This window comes from Bos taurus, chromosome 4 (assembly GCF_002263795.3).
Source record: "Bos taurus isolate L1 Dominette 01449 registration number 42190680 breed Hereford chromosome 4, ARS-UCD2.0, whole genome shotgun sequence".
NCBI lineage: Eukaryota > Metazoa > Chordata > Mammalia > Artiodactyla > Bovidae > Bos > Bos taurus.
Genome location: NC_037331.1, coordinates 64758415 through 64785576, shown reverse-complemented (window position 1 = coordinate 64785576; position 27162 = coordinate 64758415). Strand labels below are relative to the sequence as shown.

The 27162-nt window shown below is 41.0% G+C and overlaps 1 protein-coding gene across 2 annotated transcripts; it reads left to right on the top strand.

Annotated features, from left to right (window-relative positions):
• The first annotated feature begins 5717 nt into the window (after nucleotides 1-5717).
• Nucleotides 5718-26936, top strand: PPP1R17 (protein phosphatase 1 regulatory subunit 17). 2 transcript variants are annotated; one of them, XM_002686828.6, is made up of 6 exons: nucleotides 5718-5858; nucleotides 11422-11528; nucleotides 15194-15346; nucleotides 16649-16801; nucleotides 24006-24116; nucleotides 25602-26936. In XM_002686828.6, exons 2-5 carry the CDS (start codon nucleotides 11447-11449, stop codon nucleotides 24083-24085), a joined length of 468 nt encoding a protein of 155 aa, XP_002686874.1. In that variant the 5' UTR covers nucleotides 5718-5858; nucleotides 11422-11446; the 3' UTR covers nucleotides 24086-24116; nucleotides 25602-26936. The 2 variants fall into 2 exon arrangements, with proteins under 2 accessions (XP_002686874.1, XP_010802588.1); XM_010804286.4 differs by lacking the exon at nucleotides 25602-26936 and having other exon boundaries at nucleotides 24006-25548.
• Nucleotides 26937-27162: the final 226 nt, after the last annotated feature.

Genomic DNA, 27162 nt, shown 5'->3' with positions numbered 1-27162 from the left:
ACTTTTTCGATGATCCAGCAAATGTTGGCAATTTGATCTCTGGTTCCTCTGCCTTTTCTAAAACCAGCTTGAACATCTGGAAGTGCATAGTTCGTGTATTGCTGAAGCCTGGCTTGGAGAATTTTGAGCATTACTTTACTAGTGTGTGAGATGAGTGCAATTGTGCAGTAGTTTGAGCATTCTTTGGCATTGCCTTCCTTTGGGATTGGAGTGAAAACTGACCTTTTCCAGTCCTGTGGCCACTGCTGAGTTTTCCAAATTTGCTGGCATATTGAGTGCAGCACTTTCACAGCATCATCTTTCAGGATTGAAATAGCTCAACTGGAATTCCATCATCTCCACTAGCTTTGTTTGTAGTGATGCTTCCTAAGGTCCACTTGACTTTGCATTCCAGGATGTCTGGCTCTAGGTGAGTGATCACACCATCATGATTATTTGGGTCGTGAAGATCTTTTTTGTACAGTTCTTCTGTGTATTCTTGCCACTTCTTTGTTATATCTCTGCTTCTGTTAGGTCCATACCATTTCTGTCCTTTATCATGCCCATCTTTGCATGAAATGTTCCCTTGGTATCTCAAATTTTCTTGAAGAGATCTCTAGTCTTTCCCATTCTGTTGTTTTCCTCTATTTCTTTGCACTGATCGCTGAGGAAGGCTTTCTTATCTCTCCTTGCTATTCTTTGGAATTCTGCGTTCAAATGGGAATATCTTTCCTTTTCTCCTTTGCTTTTCGCTTCTCTTCTTTTCACAGCTATTTGTAAGGCCTCCTCAGACAGCCAATATCATTGCACACCTATTATAATGGCTAAAATAAAAACTAGTGTCAACGTCAATTGCTGTAAAGATGCAGAGAAACCAGATTGCTCAGACATTGCTAGTGGGAATATAAACAGATACAACCACTCTAGAAAATGGCTTGGTGACTTTTTAGAAAATTAAACAATGCATTACCTTGTTCCCATGTGTTCACTGAATTGTGTTCTCATCATACCGAAATCTGTTTTGAGAGGTGATTGGAATAAAAAGTGTTGCACATTTTTTAAAAAATCAGATATTCAATTGCTATACAGAACAACGGTTGCACCCCTTTGCCTTAATCCCAGAGAAATGAAAACTTAGGCTCACACAAAAGCCTGAACATAAATGTACACAGCAGTTTTATTTGTAATAAATGGTAACTGAATTCAGCCCAAATAGCCTTCAACAGGTGAATGGTTAAACAAGCTGGGGTATATGCATACAATAGAATACTCAGCAATAAAAAAATAACATGAACTGCTGATAACATGAATAATCTCCAGAGAATTATGCCAAGAGGAAAAAAACTAGTACCAAAGGTTATATACTATATGATTCCATTTATATAACATTCGGGAAATGACAAAATCACAGAAATGGAGAACAGATTAGTGGCTACCAGAGGGCCAGAGATAATATAGTGATGGAACAGAGACCACAGGAGTGGGAAGTAGGGAGAAGGGTGTGGTTATAGAAGAGCAAGAGGGATCTTCCTGGCAGTGGATATATTCAGTACCTCAACTGTGGTTCTAGATACACAAACCTACACAGGTGATAAAATTGTATAAAACTTAATACATACACACAGCTGGAGAAATTGGAATAAGGTAGGTGAATTGTATGGGTATCAATATCTGATTGTGATATGTGATATAGTCTTACAAAATGTCACCCCTGGGAGAAACTGAGCACAATATAGAAAGGATCTATCTTTCTGTAGCATTTCTTATAATTTCATGTGAAGCTATAATTATCTCAAGTGGATAAATAATATTACCTCTAATTTCAATAAGTACTTACTAAGTATTTGGCAATTTCTAGAAAGTTAAATACAGTTTATATTTTTATTTCAGATGAGAATAAATGATATCAGCATTTTCTTATAGATTATCTCAAATCATCCTCCATTATAAAGAGTTAAAGTTGTATTCAAAGCTTCCCACAGACACTATTTACCAGAAGATATTGATCTAAAACCGTAATTCTCCTCTCTGAGGATTAAGGAGATAACCAAAGTGATCCAGCCAGATCTCTGGGATTAAACACCAGCCTACAAATGTTCAGTGCTCTCTCTCTTTCCCTCTCTTTCTCTTAATTGAAAAGCTGGAGCCCCAACACCCATCAACACGGAGCTGCCTTAGATTGCTTTTGGAAGGCAAATATTTCAAGTGCACATTTTATTGGCTATTGACTGAAATAAACTGTCTGAAAATGTCCATCACTGTGACCACTCTTATTCATAAAGATTGAACATTTGTGATTAAAATAAAAATACGTTCATTTAAAGCTATTTACCATTAAGCATTCATCAGAAATGAAGCCAGAAGCCAATTGAGCCGCACATCAGAGGGCTCCTGGATCCACAAATCATGTCACAGATACAATGGCTCCTTGCACTTAAACTGGGAACACTGTAGGCCAAGGGTCCATGACTTCAACACTGCACATATGTGGCTGTTATTTCAAACTCTCCGAGGTCTAGATTTACATTACCATCTGCCATCTCAGTTGCTGTTTACATCTGCCTTAAGGGGGGGTTGGGCATAATCATTTAAAGTATGCATAGAAAGCCTTGGGAAAAAAATCATCACCACCAACAACCTGAACTTGGGAGAAATAGATGTCTATCCAACGGGAAATAAAGAATTCATACTCTCTTCTCTCTTTGAAAATATTCCCTTTGAACTTGGGAAATTAAGGGACAAAAGACTGTTTTAAAATTCCTAACATTGTTCAGCTTCACTGAAGACCCCCAGAAATCATCTCAACTTATGCTTTATAGCTAATCTAATGATATATACGATGGTAAAAATTAAAACTTTTGCTCTACAATAGACTCTGCTAAAAATTGAGAAGACAAGCTATAGATGGAGAAAACATTTGCAAAAATATATTTCTGATACAGAAGGATTAGTATTTAAAACGTATAAAGAATTTTCAAAGCTCAACAGTTAAAAAAAAAATCAAACAACCTAATTAGAAATTGGGTGAAAGACATGAAGACAAATTTCACCAAAGAAACATTAAGATAGCAAACAAGCATATGAAAAGAGGATCAACAGCATTACTCATTAGGGGAATGCAAATAAAATGATGATGAGATAATGTTACACACCTATAAGAATTACTTTTAAAAAAATCAAACACCAAATGCTGACAAGCATGTAGAGGTACTGGATCATTCATAAATGACTGGTGGAAACATGAAATGCTGCAGCCACTCTGGAAAACAGTTTGTCCATTTCTCATAAAATGAAACATGCAATTGCCATATGAGCTAGGAATTGTACTCTTGGGCTTTGTTTCAGATAAATGAACACTTACCAAAGCCTGTACATCTATGTTCATAATAGATTTATTTTTAATAGTCCAGCATTCCCCTGGAGAAGGGAATGGCAACCCTCTCCATTATTCTTGCCTGGAGAATTCCTGGGACAGAGGAGCCTGGTGAGCTACAGTCCATGGGGTTACCAAGAGTCAGACACAACTAAGCAACTAACACACACACACAAACACCAGGTAGAATCCTGATATTCTACAACAGGTGAATATGGAATACTACTCAATGATAAAAAGGAATAAATAACTGATGCATGAAATAACTTAGATGAATCCCTAGGAACAATGCTAAGTTAAAAATAAATAAATAAAAAACTCAAAAATTTGCATACAGTATGGTTCTAGCTGCAAAACATTTTTGAAATGACAAAATAATAGAAAGTAGGCTAATGGTTGCCAGGGATAAGGAGTAGGTTAAGGGCAGGAAGAGTGAGGAAGAGAAGGGGAGGGATGGCTAACATGAAGCAGCCTTGGGATGATGAAATTGTTCTGTATCTCAGCTGTACCCATAATAGTACACCAGTTGAGGCATTGTACTATAGTTTTGCAAGATAGTAACACTGAAGGAAATTGATAAAAGGTCACAGATATTTCTGTATTATTTCTTATGACTGCATGTGAACTTACAATTAACTCCAAAAAAGAGTTTAGTTTTAAATAAGAATTGAAAAGATAGGAAGAAAGTATAATTTTTCCACTTAGGTTTGCAGATGAAGATACTGCTAACCCACTGGCCAACAAGGCTGTTGGTAAGAGGATAAAGCAGGCAGTTCAGAACCAAGAACTGCTTTTAGAGACTTTCCCCAGCATCCAGGGGATCTCCTTTCCTAGTCAGGAGCATTACTCTTCGGCAGCCTTCTTCTCTCTCCTAGCTTCCAGTAAGGGCCAAGACAAGCTGGATCAAACAGGGAAGCCTACTGTCTACTGATTCATTACCATGCATGTGAAGAAATTCTCACTCTAGGAGCCAACCTCAGAATGAATTTACTATGGTTCTTGCTCTGTGACTGGGATGCTGGCAAATATCAGAGACATTGACTAGCTCAATACTGGTAGCTAACAGGTAGATGAAGCCAACAAGGGGCTTCTCAGGACCCCGTGCCACATGCATCCTCAGGAAGGAAAGAAAACAACGTGCATGGAAAGCAACCAGACCTCTTCTGTGAGAACCCATTTTTGGGGCCACGTTGGTGGATAGCCTCCTGAGTGCCCTCAGGGATCTCAAGCCCTTCCAGACTGTGCTGACCCCTATGTGACCTCCCAGACTAAACCCCTGATCCTTCTGTTCCTCCAACCAGCACAGGACCTTCCTAGAGTGAGCTAATGGAAAACATGGATTCTTCCTTTCCATCTGACAGTGCGTCACCCCCCAACACACACTGGCTTAAATGCCCTTTGACCCTAAGCCTTCCCTGGAGTGAGTGTGGATTCCTAACACTAGAACATATGGTTTAGTTCCCTTGAAGGAGCAGATTTGCCCTGCCCTCCACACCCCACCTGTACAGTGAGGGCTGCATTCTTTGTTATGTTCTGTTTCTTTCTAAAACACTCTCATTGGTGAACAGGACTGCAAACTGGTTTAGAGCATGGACTCTAGCAGTCAATGCCTAGTTCAAACCCTAGCCTCACCCTGTACTAGCAGTGAGAACATGGGCCCTGGGTTTTGCATCAGTAGGATGGGCATGATGACAGCAACTGGGCATGACAGCAGCAACTTATCTTGCAAGGTTGTTATGAGGGTTAGAGTTGATATGCCTGGAGTGCCTGGCAGTGGGAAGCCTTATGCAAAGCAACTGCTACTATTCTTCTTAAGATGCAACAGTAGGTAGTGAGAGTACTCTGAATTTAAATTCAAATGGATTCCAGGGTGCATGGATTTGGGGGCCAGTCACTTAAACTCTCTGTGCCTAAACGTCCATATTTGTAAAGTCAGGTCAAAACATTCTTATACATAGGGTTGTTATTGTTGTTGTTGCCTCAGGGGTAAAGAACCTGCCTGCCAAGGCAAAAGACATGGGTTCAATCCCTGGGTCAGGAAGATCCCCTGAAGTAGGAAATGGCAGCCCACTCTAGTATTCTTGCCTGGATAATCCCATAGACAAAGGAACCTTGCAGGCTACAGTCCATGGTGTCACAAAGAGTTGGACATGACTGAGCATGCACATGCAGGGTTGTTATTGGGATTAAAGGACCTAGCTGGTTTGTCTGGACTTCTTGCACACCAGGTACTCAAAGCACTATTCTGTGCATTGTTTTTGTAATGGACAATTATTACAATTGGGAGCAGTGGCTGTGAGATGAGTCCTCTTTCCCTCTCCATCCCCCTTACCCTGGCGCCTGAGAAACAGAGCATCCCCATGGCAACAGCAGCAGCTGGTCCCTTGATAAGAGGAGCTGGAGACGGGCAGCAGCAGCCACTGCCACTGAGGAGCCGGCCCAGCTTCAGAGAGGAAGCGCTTCCTTCCCATCCCTTGCCTTCTCATCTCAGCACCTGGACTGCCTGGTAAGTGCTTCAGGTCTTTACTCTGAGAACATTTACGGCGAGAAAAGCAAGTTTCCAGTAAGTTACTGTTTTGTGGTTGCTAAGACAAAGAAGGCTGCAGCTGGTGGTACAGGGGGTGTGAGGGATAAGGGTACTTTCTGGAGCAAAACTAAGCCGGGGCTAGATGGGGACCTGGGAAAGTTACCACTTTCAAATCATTTTTCCAAGAGAAGTGGAGTCCTGAGTTCTGTAAAAACAAGAGCCCTCACAAATTAAATTGCGAAGTTTCACAATGAACACAAGTATATCTGTGTATTCACACAACAGTGTGGAGAGGCTTATCTTCCAAAGCTGAGAGTGTCCTAATCAAAAAACCTTTCTATGCCCTACTTTGAGTAACAGTCATTCCTCGAGGAATACTGCAAATTTAGGTCTTCTAAAAGAACAAATTTGATTTTAAAATGTGGTATTTTTGACCTGAATTCAGCCCTCAGGTTAAAAATAGGTTTGACAAAAGATATGAATTTTTATATAACCAGAGGGTACGTTAATCAGATATCACATTGGGCTGTGGACATAACCTTCTAACTTTTCATTCCGTCAAGTAAATCCAAGCCTGACTAATATAGGGAAATTCTTTAGAATATCACATGACTTAGCTAAGTGTCACCTTGCTCCTCAGAATCAGTGTTAGCATGTTCCCAAGGCCTGGAAAAGGGTGTGTTGCAGTTTGTTTTTATCTTTGTCTCTCTCTCTCTCTTTTTTTTTTTTTTTGTTTTGCTTTGAAAAATAAAAGTGTATTTTTTTAATTAATTAATTTGTATTGGAGTATTGTTGGTTTACAATGTCATGTTAGTTTCTATTGTATAGAGAAATGAGTCAGCAATACATATACATATATCCCCTCCCTTTTTGGACTTCCTTCCCATTCAGGTCGCCACAGTGCATTAAGTAGAGTTTCCTGTGGTGTACAGTATGTTCTACTTTGAATTGTTCTTATCTCATCATAGCTTCAGAAAAGGCCAGAAATGGGACAAGGAAATTATTCCAGTGGTTCGATGTACATGTTGTAATTACAAGAAGCAGACTAAAAGGGCAAAGAAAACAACTCACATTCTTGAAATGGTAGCATATACTGGGAGCTTGACATACATTGTATTATTACTTTCAACAGCCCTGGAGAAGAGCCACTACCCTGCCCGTTTCACAGATGTGGAAACTAAGTTTCCAAGAGGACGTATAACTTTCCCAAGTTCACCCAGCTAGAGAGTGAGACCAAGCATTTGTTTCTACCTCATATTACCTGACAGCACCGAATGCTTATAGTCAGTGAGGGATTTTCTGTCTATGAATTAAACCACATATTCTAACACCCACCTGAGAATCCACTCATTGTTAAGGTCAAAATGCCCAGAGCCTTTTCTGACCTCATACTCAACCGATCTGTTTAGCCACAGAAATAGCATGACTGTCCTCCTGAAATAGGAATCAGCTCTGAGCTAGTGGGCTCCCCAGGTGGCTCAGAAGTAATGAATTCACCTGCCAATGCAGGAGATGCAGATGTGGGTTTGATCCCTGGGTGGGGAAGATCCCTTGGAAAAGGAAATGGCAACCCACTCCAGCATTCTTGCATGGAGAATCCCATGGACAGAGGAATCTGGCAGACTACAGCCCATGAGGTCACAAGAGTCAGACACAACTGAGCGACTGTTGACACACACCTGAGCTTGTGGAGTTAGGGTCCCTCCAGGCATCCTCGGCTTCCGCAGGCTGCTCTGGCAGCCTGTCCTGCAACCATGCACTTCCTTCCCTGCAACTCAGTTCCCTAGACCTTTCTGTTTCTGTTCTCAAAAGAGAAAGACATCATTGTCATTAATAACCCCTAGGTATTGACATCAGTTAATGTAGCTCCTCTCAATTGCATTTGTATTTACAAGTGTGTCTCTGAGAAGAGCAATGTGAGAATTAGCAAGAGGAATTACAACAGTTTAGTGGTCAGGGTCCTGAAAACCTCCTTAAGCCCCTGAAATACCATCACCTGGTCTTTTGCACATGTGTCACCAATCCAACCACATTCTCTCAAACAGCAAGGAAAAAAGTCAGACAGACCTATGCTTTCTTCTCTAATGGGAAAATCCAAAAACCATAATTTTTTTGTTGTTAAAGTCAACATAAATTCATTCTGTAGCAAAATCTGACATAAAAGATAAATGATTTTATAGTTTAGCCCGAATGCTTGCATTTTTGCTGCAGAAGTAATGCCTGTGGTTGTGGCACTTCCTGTGACCCCTCTGGACAGGCTACATAATCATAGTTTCCTGATTTCCACCACACAGGTAGCCCCAGGCTTTTCAGAAGAAGGTGGGAGGGCCGATATTGACAATCACAGTGGCAGTTAGAGTTGTCACTGTGTGAGTATTAAAATTCAGAGACCACACTGAACCAAAAAGTGGAAAAGAATGCTAAAGAATTGCAAATCTTTGACTAGAAAACAGTTTATAAAATGCCCTTAAGGCATCTCTTCAGTCCCTAGCCCACCAGGTGCTTAGGTATGAAAGAAAGAGCTGATGCTTCAGAAAGTTCCCAAATAACAGGGAGCTGCTGAGGGAGCTGCTGAAAACTTCCCTGGACAGCATGACAAAGGCAACATCCATTTGTCGTGCTTGGTGTGGGGACTGAATTCAAGAGAGGAATGCATGGGCGCAGTTAGGAATAGGAAGTAGAAATTTTCCATTTCTTAGTTTGAGAATGAGGCCAGCTCCTGATTTACAGCAGCTCAATTATCTGGAGCACCCCTTCTCACTAAGGGTAGAAAAGCAGAGGGAATAAAGATATGGAGAACATCTTCTATTATGTGCTAAACAGGCACATAAAATGACAATCCTGTCAGGCGATGCTTAACTCCAAATCTCTCTCTCTTCTGTGCATTTATTCCTTTCTTTGTGTGAAGGTTTTCTGCCAAGAAGATTGTAGTGACATCATCCATAATAAAAGTAGCTTCTAATTCCATGGGCAAAACACATCCCTGCCCAGCACGGGGTAGTTTTGTGATGTAAAATCCCAAATGTGAAAAATCATCTCTCAGACCCCTGCAAACAGAGGCTTACCATCATTCTTTCACTCACACTGATTTAAAATAGTGATGTTTTCCCCCATAGATACTAGCTGCTGTCTTGAGGAGCAATCATGTGTCAGTTTTATGACTAATCACCAGGGAGCCTTGCCTTGTCCAGGGACTTCTGAACTTCACACAGTTCACCCGCCTAGGGCAGCCTCCTCTTTCTCAAGTCCTGTACTGTGAGAGCCAGTTTTCTCAGATGAGGGCTGGCCATCCCATGGTTCAACATCCAGATGAAAATGAGTCAATGATTTTTCGAATTTTTTCAGTTCCTCAGCTGGTCTTCCTTAGCTAGATATCTAGGAAGGTATAGACAATGTTATGTTACAGTGACTGCCATCAATTCAATGCCTACAGCACAGAGCTACTGTTTAATTGTCACAGTAACTCTACAGGATCATTACTATTAAGTCTATTCTACAGATAAGAAAATCGAGGCTAAGAATGGGAGACAGAGAGGAACATACATCCCCAGGTACCAGTCTGTGGGTGTCCCAGTAGGATGCTGACTTTGGCAAATTCTACCACCGAAGCTGCAGCCTGTAGGGAGAAAGGACAGAAATGATTGTATTGCACGTGGGCTTCATCTATCCTCATGACATCATCATGATTTAGTCACTTCATCAAAATCGTATAGCTTTTAGTTAAAAGACTGAGATTTAACCCAGATCTATTTGGCTTGAAAGCTCAGATTCAAATTAAATAACCAGTTATTGAGCACATAGGAGCAGCCATGTGATCCAAGTGAAAAGACCAGCTTACCATAGATTGGAGAAGAGCAGGTACTCCCGCCAGAGAGGACCTAGAGTAGAAGGTAGGAGGTCTGGGTTCAAGTGATGATTCTGACTCTAAGTATGTAATTAATTGTAAGTCATTTTAAGCTCTTTGAGTCTCCATTTATTTTTCTAGAAAATGAATATTTTAACTAGATCCTGCATGGGGTGACCTTCAGCCCAAAGTCTATGAAAGAGCCCATGAATTTCTGCCCAAAGAGATGAAAGATTGATTGAGTAGGTGCACAGTCCATATCTGATGATTTTGCCTCCAGACCTCAGCCCTAAGTCCCCTCATCCCGAATGACGGTCCCATAGCTTTCTTCTTCATGAAAGCAGGTAGGAACCGGCCTCCCAAGTTAGCAGTGTACTTCCTTATGGTTCCAGGGAATTGGCAGTCTCCATACAAACACTAAAAACAATGGCCCGAATTGATTTCTGCTGAAGTCACTCAGAGCAGTCAGTCTTCTCAGAATGACACTAAAAGCTGGCTCAAGTAATCTGTTAATGGCTCCATCTGCTCCGCAATGATCTCAGCTTGTAGGGGGAGAAGCCCTCTAGCCTTCCCAGAGAACATTGGCTTATTCCTCAGAAGACAACTGAGTTGAACTAATTCTATGAGCTTGAAATGTTAACACAGTTGGTGTGTGTATTCTTCTGCATACCGGTGATCCAAGAATCTCAAGAAAAGAGGACAAACTGGGTCATTTAAATAGTATTCCTCTCCAACCATTACTGCTATGGTAGAACATGAGTAATAAATTATCCAAAAGAAATAGAAGATAGGCAGACTCTAATGAAGATTTCCTATAAATCTCATCTAATGCATTCCTCATTCAGACCTGACATATGTCCATTCGGAATTTCTACTCCTAGTAGACAATGGCTACAACTAATAGCTCTGAAAAGTTCAATGGATTTGCGGTTTAGGAAAGATGGGCAATGGCAGGGGGGCGGGGAAGAGGAAACAGATTTGCTCTAATGTCAGAAATCTCTAGGGAGAAAATAATAAAGATCTATTTCGAGACCTGGATATTTTCCTACAAGAATTGTAATATGAATAGGGAAGAAGTCTCAGTACTTCATAGTTACAAGCATGTAATGGTAGAAAATCAGAAACCTTGTTCAATGTGGATTCAAAGGAACCACTATTTCAAGTGTCTTGGGGTCAGTAGTGGAAGTTTGCAGAAAGAGAGATATATCCAAGCGTGGCTATTTAATAAATGTGTGACTGAATAAATTAATTAAATTTTCTGATCCTCAGTTTTCTTACCTGTGAAGTAGGCATAATCCTACTTTGCAGAACTCAACCAAAAAAAAAAAATAATTCAGGCAAGATTTAATTAAGATTTCCTGTAACTCCCAGATAACTCATTTCTAATTCAGATTTTATAAGGGTTCATTCTAAAACTCACACAGTACTTCTGAAAGATGGCAAATATTGAACATTTGATACATGACAATTACTGACAAATCCATATGTGTGTGTGTGTGTGTGTGTGATTCATTTATTTTGGCTTAAATATTAAGTTTAGAACTTCTAGTAGCTAAGTAGAAAAAGCAGACTTAAAAATAGGATTGAATTGAGAGCATAGCAGTAAATGTTCAGTAAATATACTTATTTAATAAGTGAGTGAATAAGCAGAAGACATACTAATGGTCTTGTTTGTATACTTCTGTGGTGCTGGAGAAGAAATCCACACACCTGCTCTCCTTTGATGATGTCTACTGAGCAAATGCAGCCTCTGGAGCTCTCAGAAGACAGACTGGACAAGCTAGACCCTCGCTGCAGCCACTTAGGTAAATGATACAGTGTGAATGTCTGTGGTGAAAATCAGAAAGGGGGCGTCTCTGCAATTCAGTTTGTAAGCAAGTCAGAGGGAGGTTCCCTGAAACCCGATAGTTTGAGATTTCTGGTGACAGCCAACACCAGATGGACAGGCAAATAGCCCATGGGTCTGTGGGGTCTGTCATGTAAATATTAGCTGAAGCACTGGAGAGAAGTTCATTAGAATTTAAAAGAGAGAAGAGGCATTGTCCTCTTTTTCGGGTCTGTCAGAGTCCCAGGCAGAGCACTTTTGAGGCCATAAATGGAGAGTGGCAGTCTAGCTTGTTTCCAGTATTTCCCGACACACTTACACCCCATGTGCAGTGCCAATAAAATATTTCAAATATCTCTCTTTGCCTATCAAGACAGAATTTTAAATAGCCTTTTTCTGCTTTATTGTCAATCTGTTTCCTTTCCAGAACTGACTTTCTGCATAACCTTTGTAATGAAAATACCAGAAACGTTTCTGCCTCTACCCATTTCTAAAAATGAGACACTCAGACTTTTGATGGATGGGTCTTTTGCATATTCATAGCCTTTGTTTATGCCTCGCCTGGTTATGACTCCGCGCCCCCCCCCACCTCTCCCTTCTCCCCATTTACTATCAAGATATGTTGTACTCAGGATTTCTCCAAAAATCTGGGAAATGCATTTGAAGTAAAAGTTAAAATTGAAGGAAATGTCTTGCTCTCTGTATGGTGCCATGAGTGGCACCCTGGGGTTGAATGGTGACCCGTGACTGGTCCATAGCCAACCTGTACCTCCAGAGACCCCACAGCTGGGCAGTACCCATTCTGAGCTTTCATTCATTCAGCAAAGGTCTATAGTATGTATAATGTGGGGGGAGATTAACTGTGCTCTGTGGTAGTAAAGTTTTGAAATTACATTTTCAGCCAGGCATTGAAATACATAGTCCCTAGAACCTGGTTTTAACCCTGTTGCCATAACCTACCAACAGTGGAATCTTTAGCCTTTTAGCTGGCCTTCTAAACCTGTTTCCTCATTACAAATTATGGCTAAAAATACCTCTCCTTGTGGGCATGATATAAGAACTAAATGAGATAACGTATTTAGAATGGTGAGAGTATTTAACAGCTAGTAAGACAGAGGCATTGACGAATACTAGAAGGTATTGGTCTATTCCACACATGAAAATGAGGTGAAATCATCAAGTTGATAAGTAGCACTCAGTAAAGTCCCCCTTTCATCTCCTTTCCTGTGTGCACAGAAACTTAAAATCATACAGGCCAATGCCTTACACATAGTACAATTTAAATAAGTGTTTATTAAATTGAAATGATTGGATGAAATTATTAAAATCTCCTAGGTAGAAGGAAATATTTATTACTATTGGCTGAAGAATGATGCTATTTCATTTTTGGTTATGTATTATGATCTTTTGATGATGCAGGCATAATGATGTATGGTTACTAAATATGTCTGGTGATACGTTCCTCACACATATTTATGTATGCTCAGTCACTCCGTTGTGTCCGACTCTTTGCGACCCTATGGATGGACTGCAGCCCTCCAGGCTCCTCTGTCCATGGGATTTCCCAGGCAAGAATACTGGAGTGGGTTGCCATTTCCTTCTCCGGGGGATCTTCCCAACACAGGGATCAAACCCTTGTTGCCTGAGGTATCTGCATTGCACACGGATTCTTTACTGCTGAGCCACCTTGGGTTTTCTAAAACAAAGAGTCATCCAGATATAATGTCCAATAGACCATAAGTAACTTGAAACAAAGTATGTTTTACTTCTAGTTTTAGTCCTAGCTCAATGTCTGGCATATATAGTAGGAGCTTAATCAACATTCATTGAATAAATAAATGAATGAATAACACAGGCTATGTCTAGACCCATAAAACTAAAGTGAAAATGTTTGGCACATTTAATCCTCCACGTTTTAAAGAAGCTCACCTGAATGTTTTCATTAAAAAAAGAAAGATAAAGCAAGAAAAGACAGATAAGAGGAAGGGAGGGAGGGAAGAGGGGTTGAAAAGATCCAATTACTCCCTAAATTTCCCCAACTTCATTCATAATTATGGATCTAGCCAGGCAATATCCAGGTGATAGTGAGTTTCCAGAGAAAACAGATAGTTTCATTGTTTTGCAGCTTCTTAGAATCCTAAAAGAAGAGCTCTTTATACAAAATATATTTGAGTTCATTCATTCAAGCGTACATTCAACAAATATCTATTCATTGTTATTAAGGAGATAAAACACAAGACACCTGTCATCAAAGAGGGCAGGGAAAACATATGCATAAATAATAACTAGATTATCCTTTAAAGGTGTTACATGAGTAAAAATGCTGTGGATATTTATAAAATGAGAAAGAACATGCAGGACTATAATTAGCGAGGTAAGATAAAGATGGGGTGGGGTGAGAGGGTTGGGCTTTCCTCTGAGCCTTTGGGAAAGTATTGGGGGTTAGCAATGGCCAGAGTGAGCATTTTTTAAGTATTTGAAATATATCAAAAGTATCAAATGATTTACCATCATCAACAAATTTAATTCTCTGTGTCTTTGTCTCTCTCACACACACATGCGCACACATTGATTTAATATTATCCCCATCTTATAAGTTGAGAGAATATTAAAGTTCCTAAGTATTAAGACTCCCCCCCCCAAAAAAGAAATTCTTGCCAAGTTCTCAGAACTAACAAGAAACAGAGTCAAAATTTTAACTCATATCAGTCTAACTCCACCTAATCATTGTTTCAACATGCATTTATTGGTGGGAAACACAACTAAGAATAAAATTATCGAAAGGACGTTTAACCTTTAATCTCCAAGAAGGCTCTATCCAGCTCAGGAGATAGATCATTAGGGAATGAAGTGCTAAAACAATGACAGAGGAACTCGAAGCACAGCCACAGAAACCAAAGCACAGAGGAGTAAGACAGAGCAGAGAAAATACCTTAATGGGCAACAGGGTATCAGATGGAATTAATTGTATACAACAACATCTGATGGACCTGATGCCGAATCCAGACTTCAGAGGCTCTGGTGAGGTAACGCAGGGGAGTGGGGACTGTAAGGTGATGAATAAGAAGATAAGAAGGCCTGGGTTGGGATAAGTAAATAGGAGGATTGTAAAGCCAGGGGGCAGTGTAAAGACCAGTGCTGAAGTGCAAGCCTTAATCACTGGTGTGACTTGACCAGCCATAGAAATGAAAGCTGTGAGGAATAGACAGAACCTTGCTGTAAGACCAAAGAGAGAATAAGGCTCCCTACGGGCCCTTGGGCCTTCCAAAGAGAGTAAGGCTTGAGTAAAGAAAATCCAGGAGGAACATTCTGGTACAGAGAATCTGTTCCCCAATCTGAAATGTAACTTAAACCCACTCTGTGGCTTGCTTAAGTGTATTTTAAAGTTCCTCTTTGCCTTGATTATCCATCCCATTTGAGTTCCCTTCATTTGGAGTTTTACAAAATTCTACTTTTCCCTTTTATTGCATATATCTGTGCATGCAAAGTCCTCCATAGAAGAGGCCACAATCAATAAATGCTTTTCTTTCTCAGATCAAAAGATTCCTCCCTCCCATCAGATTTAACTGTAAACCAACCAGTCTGTGACTGAACCTTTGCTCATGTCATATTCTTTTTTTTTTTTTTGTATCTTGTCAAAATCAGATGATCTTTCAGACCAGTTTATTAAGGATTGTGATCTCAAAAAGAAGCCTATAAAGGGGAAAAATGTACAAGTCACCCTGAATGTTGAGTCAGACCAGAAAAAACCAAGGAGAAAAGACACACCAGCCCTGCATGTTCCGCCTTTCATACCAGGTAATGGACAATGAGGTCAGTTTGCATGTCTGTAAAAGGGAGCTACTGGCTTCTAGACCACATGGATCTTACATTTTTTTCCCCTTAAATAGTTCGATATTTTTCAATCATTGGTACAGTCTCTGTATTTATCTTAGTTACTCTAAGGAGGGTCACTATAACACGTAAATTCTAAAATATGAGTGGATAACAGAATACAAATTTACTTTTCTCTCATCAATGGAAGTTGGGGGAAGTGGAGAGGCAGGCTTTGCTCCAAACAGTCATTCAGGAACTCAAGACAATGGACACCATCAGCATTTGGCTTCTAAAGTCACCATAAGGGGCATCCAGCAGACCCAGGGCAGACAGAATGGAGGGTTGGCAGGCGCACACACTTCCTTCAGTCACTTCCTCACCTGACTGCAAGGGAGGCTGAGAAATGCAGCCCAGGTCTGAGGCAGGAGCAGAGCAAAACAGTCTTGGGAACAGTTAATGAGTCTCTGTAACAACCATGCATGTGACTTGTGACACTCTCTTGTTTCCAAAAGTTTTGTCTTATTTCCTCTACCCCTTCCTTTCAGGCCATTTATTTAATGTCCTCTCTATTCACACCTACTCTTAGGGAGACAAAAGAAATAGAACTTTTCCTTTCTGGAAAGAAACTTTCCATTTTATAAAACGGAGATAAGAGAAACACATAAGCAGCTGAAATATGCAGTAAGAGATAACATCATAAAGGAGGGCCTCAGATAAGGACCCTGGGAGCTCAGTTTGGGCTATGAACTGTAGACTGGTTTTCTAGAGGAGGCTGTTTTTAGAGAGTTTGTGCATAATGGAGAGAACGTTCATGTGTAGAAGAGGGGAGAGGAAGCAGGTGGTAGAAGCAGAGAACTAGTTAAGCCAGTGAGAACTAGTTAAGCTACATAGTAGCACATAGCTTATGGAACAGCAAATGCCCCATCGTTCTAGCAAGGGTAGGCTTCAGCAGCAGACAAAACTCAGCTCAATTCCTCCAGCACATCTTTGCCTCACTTTCTTCAGCAAAGTAACAGTGGTAGTATTAAAAAACCTCATGGTTTTGTGAGGCTAAAATGAAATCAGTCATGTAAAAACCCTTTGTATAAAGCATGTTATCTAGTGTAGCCTCCATAGATATGAATTCTTATGATAAAGAACCTGCTTTTATTAAGATATTTGAAAAGTTGATTATTAGATGTTTGCACATCACCAGATGCATGTGCAAATATGGACACACTGTCCTTGTGTTCTGAGACATATGTGTTTCACCCTGTTTCTCCCTCTGTTCTCCTAACTATGCAGACGTCCTTTCAGAACATTTAATTACAAGATACGATGTCCAAGACATACAACCAAAGGGCAAAATGAGTCCAGTTCTTCATAACACTGACCTGGAACAGAAAAAGCCAAGGAGAAAAGACACACCTGCCCTGCATGTGTCCCCCTTTGCAGCAGGTAAAAGAGCTGGTGCAGGGCATTTGCAAGGGGTGATGGGAACAGGTCAAGAGCCTTACCATCTGGAGTGCCACAGGCTCAGCCTCTGTCCTGGCCCAGCAGTCTGTGTCTCGCAGGAACATTCACGGGAGGAGTATTTACTGCTGCCTCTCAGGTTTGCCTTCCTTGGCAGTTTCCCTGGGGCTGGCTTGGAGCTGGGTGAGGATCAGAGCATAACTCATGCTTCAGCAGAACTGGTCAGATCCACTGAGTCAATAAAATAGAAATGTCAGTGGGTCCTTGAAAAGAATTTAAATACCCTCCTCCCCAGTCACCCAGGGATCTTGCATCCTATGACTGATGGTTGATTCTCCCAAAACACCTGGATATATTGACCAAATCCTCAAAAGAAGAGAGAGAGAGGGAGAGGGAGGGGGAGAGAGAGAGCTGCAAAAATAATGATAGCTCTGTCTATGTGAGTCAAATCAAACCAAAAAATCTTGCTGAACTATGGGCACAGTCCCACACTATAGGGCAGCCACTGTGTGAGATATAGTTTTGTCCCTGAGAATTTTAGGTACAAGTTGGGAAATTGGGGAATGAGACGAGTAAGTCATGGTCACAGTATAAGATGGGAGTGTGTGTGTTTGTTTTATACAGATAGTCTGGGGTGGGAGAATGGCAGAGGAGAAAATGCACTAATGTTTATTGAAAGCCTACTAAATGTTAGGCACTGGATTTGGCATGTCTCATGGATTTTCAAAAAATCAACTGAATAACACAATGAAATAGATATCATCTCACTTTACAGATATAGAAATTGAGAGAGGATTTAAGTAACTTAGCTACTCTAAAATCTTTTGTTGATGAAATTGATGGATAGATAGCTGATTGGCTAATTGATGATGGGATGATTAGAAGGACTGATGAATGGATCAAAGTATGCTCATGATCAAACACTGTTATGTGACAGAGCTGGGGCTCCAATCCAGGTTTGTCTCATCTGTGAGCAGTTTTTCATCGTATCATGCTATGGTTTGGACCTATAGCATTACAGCAATCCAGAAGGGACACTTTTGGGAGACGATGAGATTTAGTCATTATTATAAGACTGTGTTTTCCCATGATTTCATCTAATAACAAAATTGAAAGATGGCTCAGAAGACATCATAAAAAGGCAATCAGGGGAGCAGACGGTCACTGATTTCTGAGAAAAGCCAGGCAAAGAGGCATGAAGCATGAGGAGGCACTTGTCTGGAGAAATGGACCGAGGACCCATCCGTAGGCTGTGACTCTGCCTTAGCCATGCTTCTCATAGTTTTCATGCATCCCTACCTGCCCCTTGATCCTCAAATCCATCCCGTGTTTTCTCCACGCTCTGCCTTTGTCCACGTCTAGTCACCTTTTACGACAGCCAGCTCTAGGTCTCTACCAACAGACACCTCCAAGTCCAGAATGAATCTTTTTAATTCTAAACCTTTTTTTTTTTTTTTAATTCGAGCTGGATGCGCAAATACCAAGACTTTGCCTTCTCTTTTAGTATTGTCCTTATCTTTCTTGTTGCTGTTACTGTAGCTGTTATTTAACTGACTTACATCTAAGACTTTTTGATGAAGTCATTAGAAATGGCCTGGGATTGCCTTATGTTGCTGGTATTGACCTTGATAACTGGTCCAGTCCCTCCTATGTAGCCCCCACTCCGTAAGTATCTGTTGATTTGGTATTCTATTTGGCAATCATGATTCAGCATTTAAAGTTCTCCATTAGGAGACTGTTTTCTGCTCATTCTTTATTGAAGTTAAATTTTATTGAAGTTTTATTGAAGTCCTTTATTTTATTGAAGTCCTTCTAGGGGAAGACTTGGAAGAGGAACAAAACTGTTTATGGGCAGAGAATTACTTTAGTACACAGCATTGAACATGGGTTTTGGAGTCAGAAAGGTGTAGGCTTGATCTCTGGTTCTGCTTCATTCTAGCTTAATGACTTTGGGCAACTAACATAAACTAGAAGAGCCTCCTTTATTTTATCCATCTCTCAAAGAAAAACCATAAAACGCATCTCCCAACATTGTTAAAAAACTTAAATAAAATGTATAAAGCACCTAGCACACTTCCTGGCTTATTGAAAGTCTTCAGTAAACAATAGTTTGCCTCCGTCCTCTTTTCAACATTATATTCTTTCAGATGTTAAACCATCTCTAAAGGTGAGAATTTTTCTAGCCACAGTGTTTTACCTCTCCATGGAAAGCTGCTGATTCAAGGAACTTCCTAAAATGTTGAGCTCTATTTCTCCGGCAGTGGAGGCTCCCTACATCCCAAAATCAATATTCTAAGAGAACAAGCTTCCTGGACAAATAAAAAATGTTTATCAAACTGTGCAGAGTACACAAGAGTGTTGGGGGAGGGGTTGCTGTATATTCATAGACTATACACATTATTGAATTCCTTGAATCAGCAAATCTCTGTCTTGCAAGTATTTGCAATTATCATGTTCTATGATTCCAGCTTTTATTAGCATATTAGCTAAAGTACTTTATTTTTGAAGAGCCTTTTAGTATCTAAAGATTTGGCAGTAATCAAAATGTTAGTTAAGCTGATAAGGATAGAGCCTTCAGCAGATGTTTAGAGAGACTCACATTGGTTTTAATAAGGATGTTGAGAGGAATTTGCAGAAAAATGCTCTCCAGAGACATCTCCTCTCATTAGCCCTTGGCAAGGGAAGGCTGGACAAGGATTCACTCTCTCCTTTAAATTTCCAGCTAACTACCTTCATTCCTGGAGGTTAACGAGCTTTTGTGACAGATTCCAACCACCAGACAACTCCTCTGAGCAGTAAGGAGCCATCTTGGGCTTCCTCTCCAGCCCAAGCTTTGCTCTCAGTGTGACCCGAGGTTGCCAGGGCCAAAGAGCTGAGGGGCAGGGAGCATTGGGTTGGGATTGGTTAGATCTGAGTAGCCAAGATCCACTTAAGAATCTTTAGTTGAGATCTGTGGCAAAAGAAACCCTAGAAAGTAATGAATAATTTGGCTGAAAGTCTTAAAGAGAAGCCTCCTAGGTAACTGACCCATGAACTGTGAACACTTGGAGATCAAAGCTCAATATTGTGCTTGTAGAATGGCAAAGGACACAGGCGTGTCCTTTGAAACTGATGTCTCTTCTGTCCTGCCGAGAATAGAGCACTCTCTCTGGTGTGGTTGACCAGGAACAGTGGTATATTAGGTCTGACTGCCTTAGATCCACACACATCTGTGATGCAGGTGACCACCTTTGGATGGTGCTCTGGCTGGGATCATAACTGAAGACAGGTTGCTGCAGAGCTAACTGACACTTTAGAGGTCTTGGACTGACAGCTTCAGCCTTAAAAGCACATCACGTTCTGAGAAGTAGCCAAGTTCCCTAAACTTGCCTACAGAAAGAGTGGAAGGGAAAGAGTTAACATTTTCTAAATCCCTACTATATTCCAAGTCTTGTGCTGGATATTAGAATATCCTCTGAGACTCTCATAATTTGGTGGGCATACAGATGTCTTGTCCAGTAATTCCTACAATGTGAAAAATATTTTAACAGAGGTTCATGTAAGGTGTGAAAGTGAAAGTATTAGTCACTCAGTCATGTCTGACTCTGTGTGACCCCATGGACTGTGGCCCACCAGCCTCCTCTGTCCATGGAATTCTCCAGGCAAGGATACTGGAGTGGGTTGCCATTTCCTACTCTGGGGGATATTCCCGACCCAGGGAACGAGCCCAGGTTTCATGCACTGCAGGCAGATTCTTTACCATCTGATCCACCAAGGAAGTCTTCATGGTAAGGTGTGGTTGAAGCCAAAAAGAATGTTTGACTAGATCTTTACTGATGGGATCACCTCCTGTGGTAGGTACAAAGTATGTTTCCTCCAGTTTTACAGATGAATAAACTGAAATTCACACAGGTTGAGTTACCTGCTCCAAACTGAATGAATGGCCACTGAAAGCAAAGTTTTCCAGCTCTAAAGCACATTGCATTGATAACACACCTTAGCTTCTACAGGAAAATGTGAGGATCATGATCAAGTTAAGCCAGTTAAACCAGACTAGTGTTTATCAAAAGTCATTCATCTTTAAATAATCAAAGGTAATAAAATGAAGCATCAAGAGTAAGAACATAGAGATGACATACAAATGCTACTGATTTAAGCCTCATCCTAAGCAACAAGATCCATGAAATCAAGACTGTGACAAGTTACCACATTTTTTTTTTCATTCTAAGACATTAAAGTGAATGCTTAACTACGCTAATATAAATGTTAGTTCACTTTCCATTTGAAATCATCTCCTGTGTCCCTGTGGAAAGCCTAGCCTACTTTGGGAAGGGCTGACCTCTTCCTTTCCCTGAAATCTCAGTACTTTTTCCCCCTGCCCAGATGCTTGTATAACTTGGTGTCAAGGATACTAAAAATAACCAGAAAGTTGAATTTAGAACATGTAGAGGAACCAGAGGTCAAAATGCCAACATCCAGTGGATCATCAAAAAATCAAGAGAGTTCCAGAAAAACATCTATTTCTGCTTTATTGGCTATGCCAAACCCTTTGACTGTGTGGATCACAACAATCTGTGAAAAATTCTTAAAGAGATGGGAATTCCAGACCACCTGACCTGCTTCCTGAGAAATTTGCATGCAAGTCAAGAAGCAATAGTTAGAACTGGACATGGAACAACAGACTGGTTCCAAATAGGGAAAGGAGTATGTCAAGGCTTATATTGTCACTATGCTTATTTAACTTATATGCAGAGTACATCATGAGAAACGCTGGACTGGATGAAGCACAGCTAGAGTCAGGATTGGTGGGAGAAATATCAATAACCTCAGGTATGCAGATGACACCACCTTTATGGCAGAAAGCGAAGAACTAAAGAGCCTCTTGATGAAAGTGAAAGAGGAGAATGCAAAAGTTGACTTAAAGCTCAACAGAAAACAAAAATCATGGCCTCTGGTCTCATCACTTCATGGGAAATAGATGGGGAAACAAAGGAAATAGTGAGAGACTTTTATTTTGGGGGCTCCAAAATCACTGCAGATGGTGACTGCAGCCATGAAATTAAAAGACTCTTGCTCCTTGGAAGAAAGCTGTGACCAACCTAGACAACATACTAAAAAGCAGAGACATTACTTTGCCCACAGAGTTCCATCTAGTCAAAGCTATGGTTTTTCTAGTAGTCATGTATGGATGTAAGAGTTGGACCATAAAGAAAGCTGAGCACCAAAGAATTGATGCTTTTGAACTATGGTGTTGGAGAAGACTCTTGTGAGTCCTGGGACTGCAAGGAGATCCAACCAGTCCATCCTAAAGGAAATCAGTCGTGGGTGTTCATTGGAAGGACTGATGCTGAAGCTGAAACTCCAATACTTTGGCCACCTGATGCAAAGAGCTGACTCATTTGAAAAGACCCTGATGCTGGGAAAGATTGAAGGCAGGAGAAGGGGACGACAGAGGATGAGATCGTTGGATGGCATCACCAACTCAATGGACATGAGTTTGAGCATGCTCTGGGAGTTGGTGATGGACAGGGAAGCCTGGAGTGCTACAGTTCATGAGGTCGCAAAGAGTCAGACATGACTGAGTGACTGAACTGTCTGTCCACTTTGAATCTACCAAAAATTGGATTAATGTGAAGAAATATCAAGGCAAGAAGGATGGGATACTTGGGAACTCAGCATGGCTAACTCTATGTTCTCTTACCAGGAGAGCATACATTCCAAATAAAAATTCAAACTTCTGTGTGGCTGATATAAGAGAAAATATCTCCCACTGTGTTTCATAAGTGATTTATACAAAAGCCTTAGTTTCAACCAGACTCCTGAAATTGTTTTTCTCCTCCAATAAATATCAGCTAATTGGTAAAGAACCCATATAAAGAAACTAGCGACTGAATCAAATGAATAGTCATTAAGATCAAAGCACAGTTTTCATTAATTTGCCACTGTTGAATGGAGTCCAGTGTTGTAAAAAGGCCTCTTGTGGTGCACAGCTTTCCTCCTTTAAGTTTAGATCTTTATGAAATGCTTCATGAACGGAAAGGTCTCTAATTATGGAAAGGGGTGGGAGATTGTGCAAGGCAGTGGTGGGAAAACAAAGCTGATAGATGGAGTGAGATGATAGAAAGCATGGAGGACTGGTCTTGGATCACAGCTCCCTTTCCTTTTATTAAAATGATCCCATTTCATAACTCACAGGATGAGCAGAACCACCCAGACCTTGAATGGCCTTTTCTGGGTTGACCAGTCCAGAAAATGGTTCTCAGGCTTCTAAATTCCACAGATCAGTAAACTTTTAAAGCAAGATATTGTGGAGTCTAAAAGAGGGATCACAACTTTGAGCTTTGCCTAGTGAGGATGCTGAAAATACAGCCATCGAATATCCCTAAAACTTCATAAAAGAAAGAATATTTTGATCCCTTAAAGAAGAGAAAGAATTGTTTTAAAATAAGGACAATTTTTTAAACTAGAGCCATAGAGCTGTATGAAAAAATTCACTGCATTTTTCTTATTTTCTCATTTTGCTCTAAACCACATGAACTTTATCAATCTACTAGCACTGACATTCGGAAATGGCATGTTCAGAGTCTCAGTTCAGTATTTTCCCCAGATGTTAGTAAAATATGTGTAGTTTGACTTCGTGAGGTTTACCAGTTCTTTTCTAAGGGAAAATAAACTAGCAAATTGTGCAAGCAAAGGAAACACTAATTTGCTCACAGGTACAGCACTGGGCTAAGCATTATTTCATACTTCTTATCTAATTGTCACCATAACCCTTAATATAAGTATTAATGCCCTCATTTTATATACAAGAAAATTTCAGTCTGAAAGTGTAACCTGGCCCAGTACAGATTAAGTGAGTGGTAGAATGAGAAATCCAAAGCGGTTAGACTCCCCAATTTGTACGTTTTCCATCCTAACTACTGCAAGCATAACTGCAGAATGTAGAGAAGGGGGTGAAGGTTGCCTGTGGCTCCCAGGCTGAGCATCTCTTCTAACCAGAGCAGTATTCTCATTGAGCCACAGCTCCTCTGGGAAAGCCAAATAAGGCCACTCAGCGCTCTCTCTCTCTCTCTGTTGGCATCTTTAGCAGTTAGCTTTGCAGCTACTAAAACTTTTCGGGGTTGCCATGCTCCTGTGGACTGTCTGTGCTGTAAAGTCATCTACTATTTTAATTAGAGGCACTTAATTGCAGATGTTCTTTGTTTTTCAGGTGTGACACTGCTCAGGGACGAGAGACCCAAAGTGATCGTGGAAGATGATGAAAAAGATGGTGACAAGATAGCTATTTAAAGATATTTCCCCTGAGACCACTTGTAAATAGGTTAGATTGGTTTCCTATGGCAATCTAGCAAAAAATAGGCTTGTGTCTGCTCTCATTTTGTCATAGTCCACCTTTAACATCCAGGCACCTTTTCCCCAGGAGGCACACTATATCAGATCGCTAGTCACCTCTTTGTCTCTTCTTTCTTAGATCTAGTTTCAATCCCACTGCTTGAATTTTCACTTTTCTGATGAAAAGTGGAAAGAAAGCAGACCATCTTAAACTCGGTAGATAATAGGGAAAGCTTTAGTGCTCAGCCCCTGCATCAGTTCATGGAGCAAAGAACATGGATAACAGGGGAACTGTAGATTTTTTGGTTTGTGCTGCCGCATGGACTTGACTTCACATCATTCAGCACCAGTTCAAGTGGGGGTTCCCTCGTGCCGATTAGGGAAGAGAATGTTTGGGTTCTAACCCACTGATTGCTTTGGAGAACATAGTCTTTTATCTCTTTTATCCTCTCTCAAGAGTCCAAGTGTCTCTGCTTACATACCTAAGAGCCTTGTAACTGATACCCCTTAGGGTGTAAGTAGTATGTGAGCTGGGAGAGTCAACCTAGGCAACCATGCCTTGGCTGAAAACACCATGCATAGAGAGTGTTCATCTATCTGGAGAGCTTAGCGATATACCCTAGTTATTTTTTAAAACCTTAACCATGTTGACCTGAAATTTTGTGTGTTGTGTCACAAATGAACCTTTACTAACGATAGGTAGAAGACCAATATTCACGATGAATTTACTTTTTAAAAAGTTAAATAAGATCAATGGGAGGCCATTCCTGTACTTCTGGCAGTCTCACTTGTTTAGACCCCAGTGAGCTTTCATGGGTGAGAGGGGAAGGTGTAGTGCTGGCTAGTAAGCAGGAGTCTATGCATAACCCTGGTGGCAGCCTGCAGTCTGTGGATGCGGTGGAAAGGCTTTCTGCCCAAGGGCCTCATCCTCTGGGTGATGGACATGAGGAAAGATGAAAGGTATTATTCAAAGGTATTAGGGTGGATATTCAAAGAGATGCTGGCTGAAAGCAATCATTTGGAAGCTTTGTTTACACTCTGACTCTGCTGCTGCTGCTAAGTCGCTTCAGTCGTGTCCGACTCTGTGCGACCCCATAGACGGCAGCCCACCAGGCTCCCCTGTCCCTGGGATTCTCCAGGCAAGAACACTGGAGTGGGTTGCCATTTCCTTCTCCAATGCATGAAAGTGAAAAGTGAAAGTGAAGTCGCTCAGTCATGTCTGACCCTCAGCGACCCCATGGACTGCAGCCTTCCAGGCTCTTCCATCCATGGGATTTTCCAGGCAAGAGTACTGGAGTGGGGTGCCATTGCCTTCTCCAACACTGACTCTATCAGTTTGTTAATCCTTTTTGTCTTTCTGTCCTTCTCACAAACATGGAAAAGATGCAGGACCCTGCTAGTAATAAAGATGCTTCTGGTAACAGGATGCATCTCTGTGCACATTTTTCCTAAAATATCCTATTTTTTTTCACAGGAAGAAGAGGTTGCAAGAGAGACTTGAGAATTGTCATGTTTGTTTTTAACTCACAGAGGTTTTAAAATGTTTCAACCAACCATTAATATTTAATAATCCAATCAGGAGAATTTACATAAAATCCTAGATTTCCAGATTCTCTTGAAAAAACACCTCAAGATCTGGCCACCTGAGCCTGATTTAGAAGCACAGTGACTGTCAGTGGGTGCTAAGCACCAGTCCTTTTAGGAGAAAATACAGTCTCCAGCTCACCATCTGCCCCACCACATGTATTTCTCCCTCTGACTTCACCCTCCAGCCTTCACATTTGAGTCTGGAACCCCTGGTGATGATCCCTACTTTGAGTCCCTAAGGATCTCTCCCTCTTTGATCCCAGTAGTCACTCCACTTTCACAGCTTTGGGAGGAGGGGAATAAAATTGCGGCCAGGATGCCAGTTGAAGCATAAGTGGTGAAACAAGCCACCATAACATCTTTCAAAAGCCACATGCAATTACAGGTGTTAGATAAATAGGGTTATATCAGCACCAAGGGATTCTTAGTAAGAAAACACAGATGAACTATCATCCTGTCAGCTTCTCTGTACATGCCTGGCATACCTGAAGCCATGCCCACAGGGTGTGCTCAATAAACTCGCAGGTGCTCAGAAAAGCCCTCCTCGTTTCTGACTTCCTGGAATGTGGTGGAAAGTAGACTGGCAGTTGTAGAGACAAAGGCCTTGAGTTCTTGCCCTGAATGTGCAACATTGAGCAAGACCTTAGAATTCTCGGAGTCTGTCTCTTTATCTTGAAAATGAAGGCAATAATCCCCACTGTACCTTCACAGTCTGAGAATTACATAAGGTATTAATAACAAATGGCAAAGGGTATAGTAAGCTCTATTCATCTGTAACAGGATAGTTTTAAGATGTATTCAGAATATGGACTGTACCTTTTCTGTTGCCAAATCCCCATTGCCTGGTATTTAAGTCAGTAGCAATTATGTGGACTGTATCACAGCCTCTGAAGAAGTACTTCAAGAGGGAGATCCGGTCCCCTTAACTGAAAGACTAGTCCTCCTCTTTCCAGGAAGATGGTCTTTGTAACACTCCCAGCCTCAAAGAAGCACTCACAGAAATGGTGAGGGACAATGCTAGTCAGAACATCTCAGCAACTCCGGATGTCACTGGGCGATTTGGATTGAAGCCAAGTCTCCCTCACTTCCCTTGATGCACGTGGCCCTTTTCTGAGCAGGTAAATTAGAAGTTTAATGATTACAGTTACATTCGGATTAAAGTTGTTTTCAACACATTTTGAATAACTTCCTTCCAGCTAAATAATTGTCATATTAAGAAAATAGGAGCATTACATGGTAGCCTATTCAGAAAGAAGGCCCAAATTAAAGGCAATCCCAACAGAATTGGTAAATCAGTTGGCCTTTTGTTCACTCTGAAGGCATCTATCCCAAGCCCAGGCTGCCTGAGAGGAGGAGGGACTAGACAGGAAACTCTCAGCTGTCTTTCACAAAACCCACACAGCACTGGTGTCTTCATTTATCCAGATCTTCTTTAAAAGCTGCTTTCT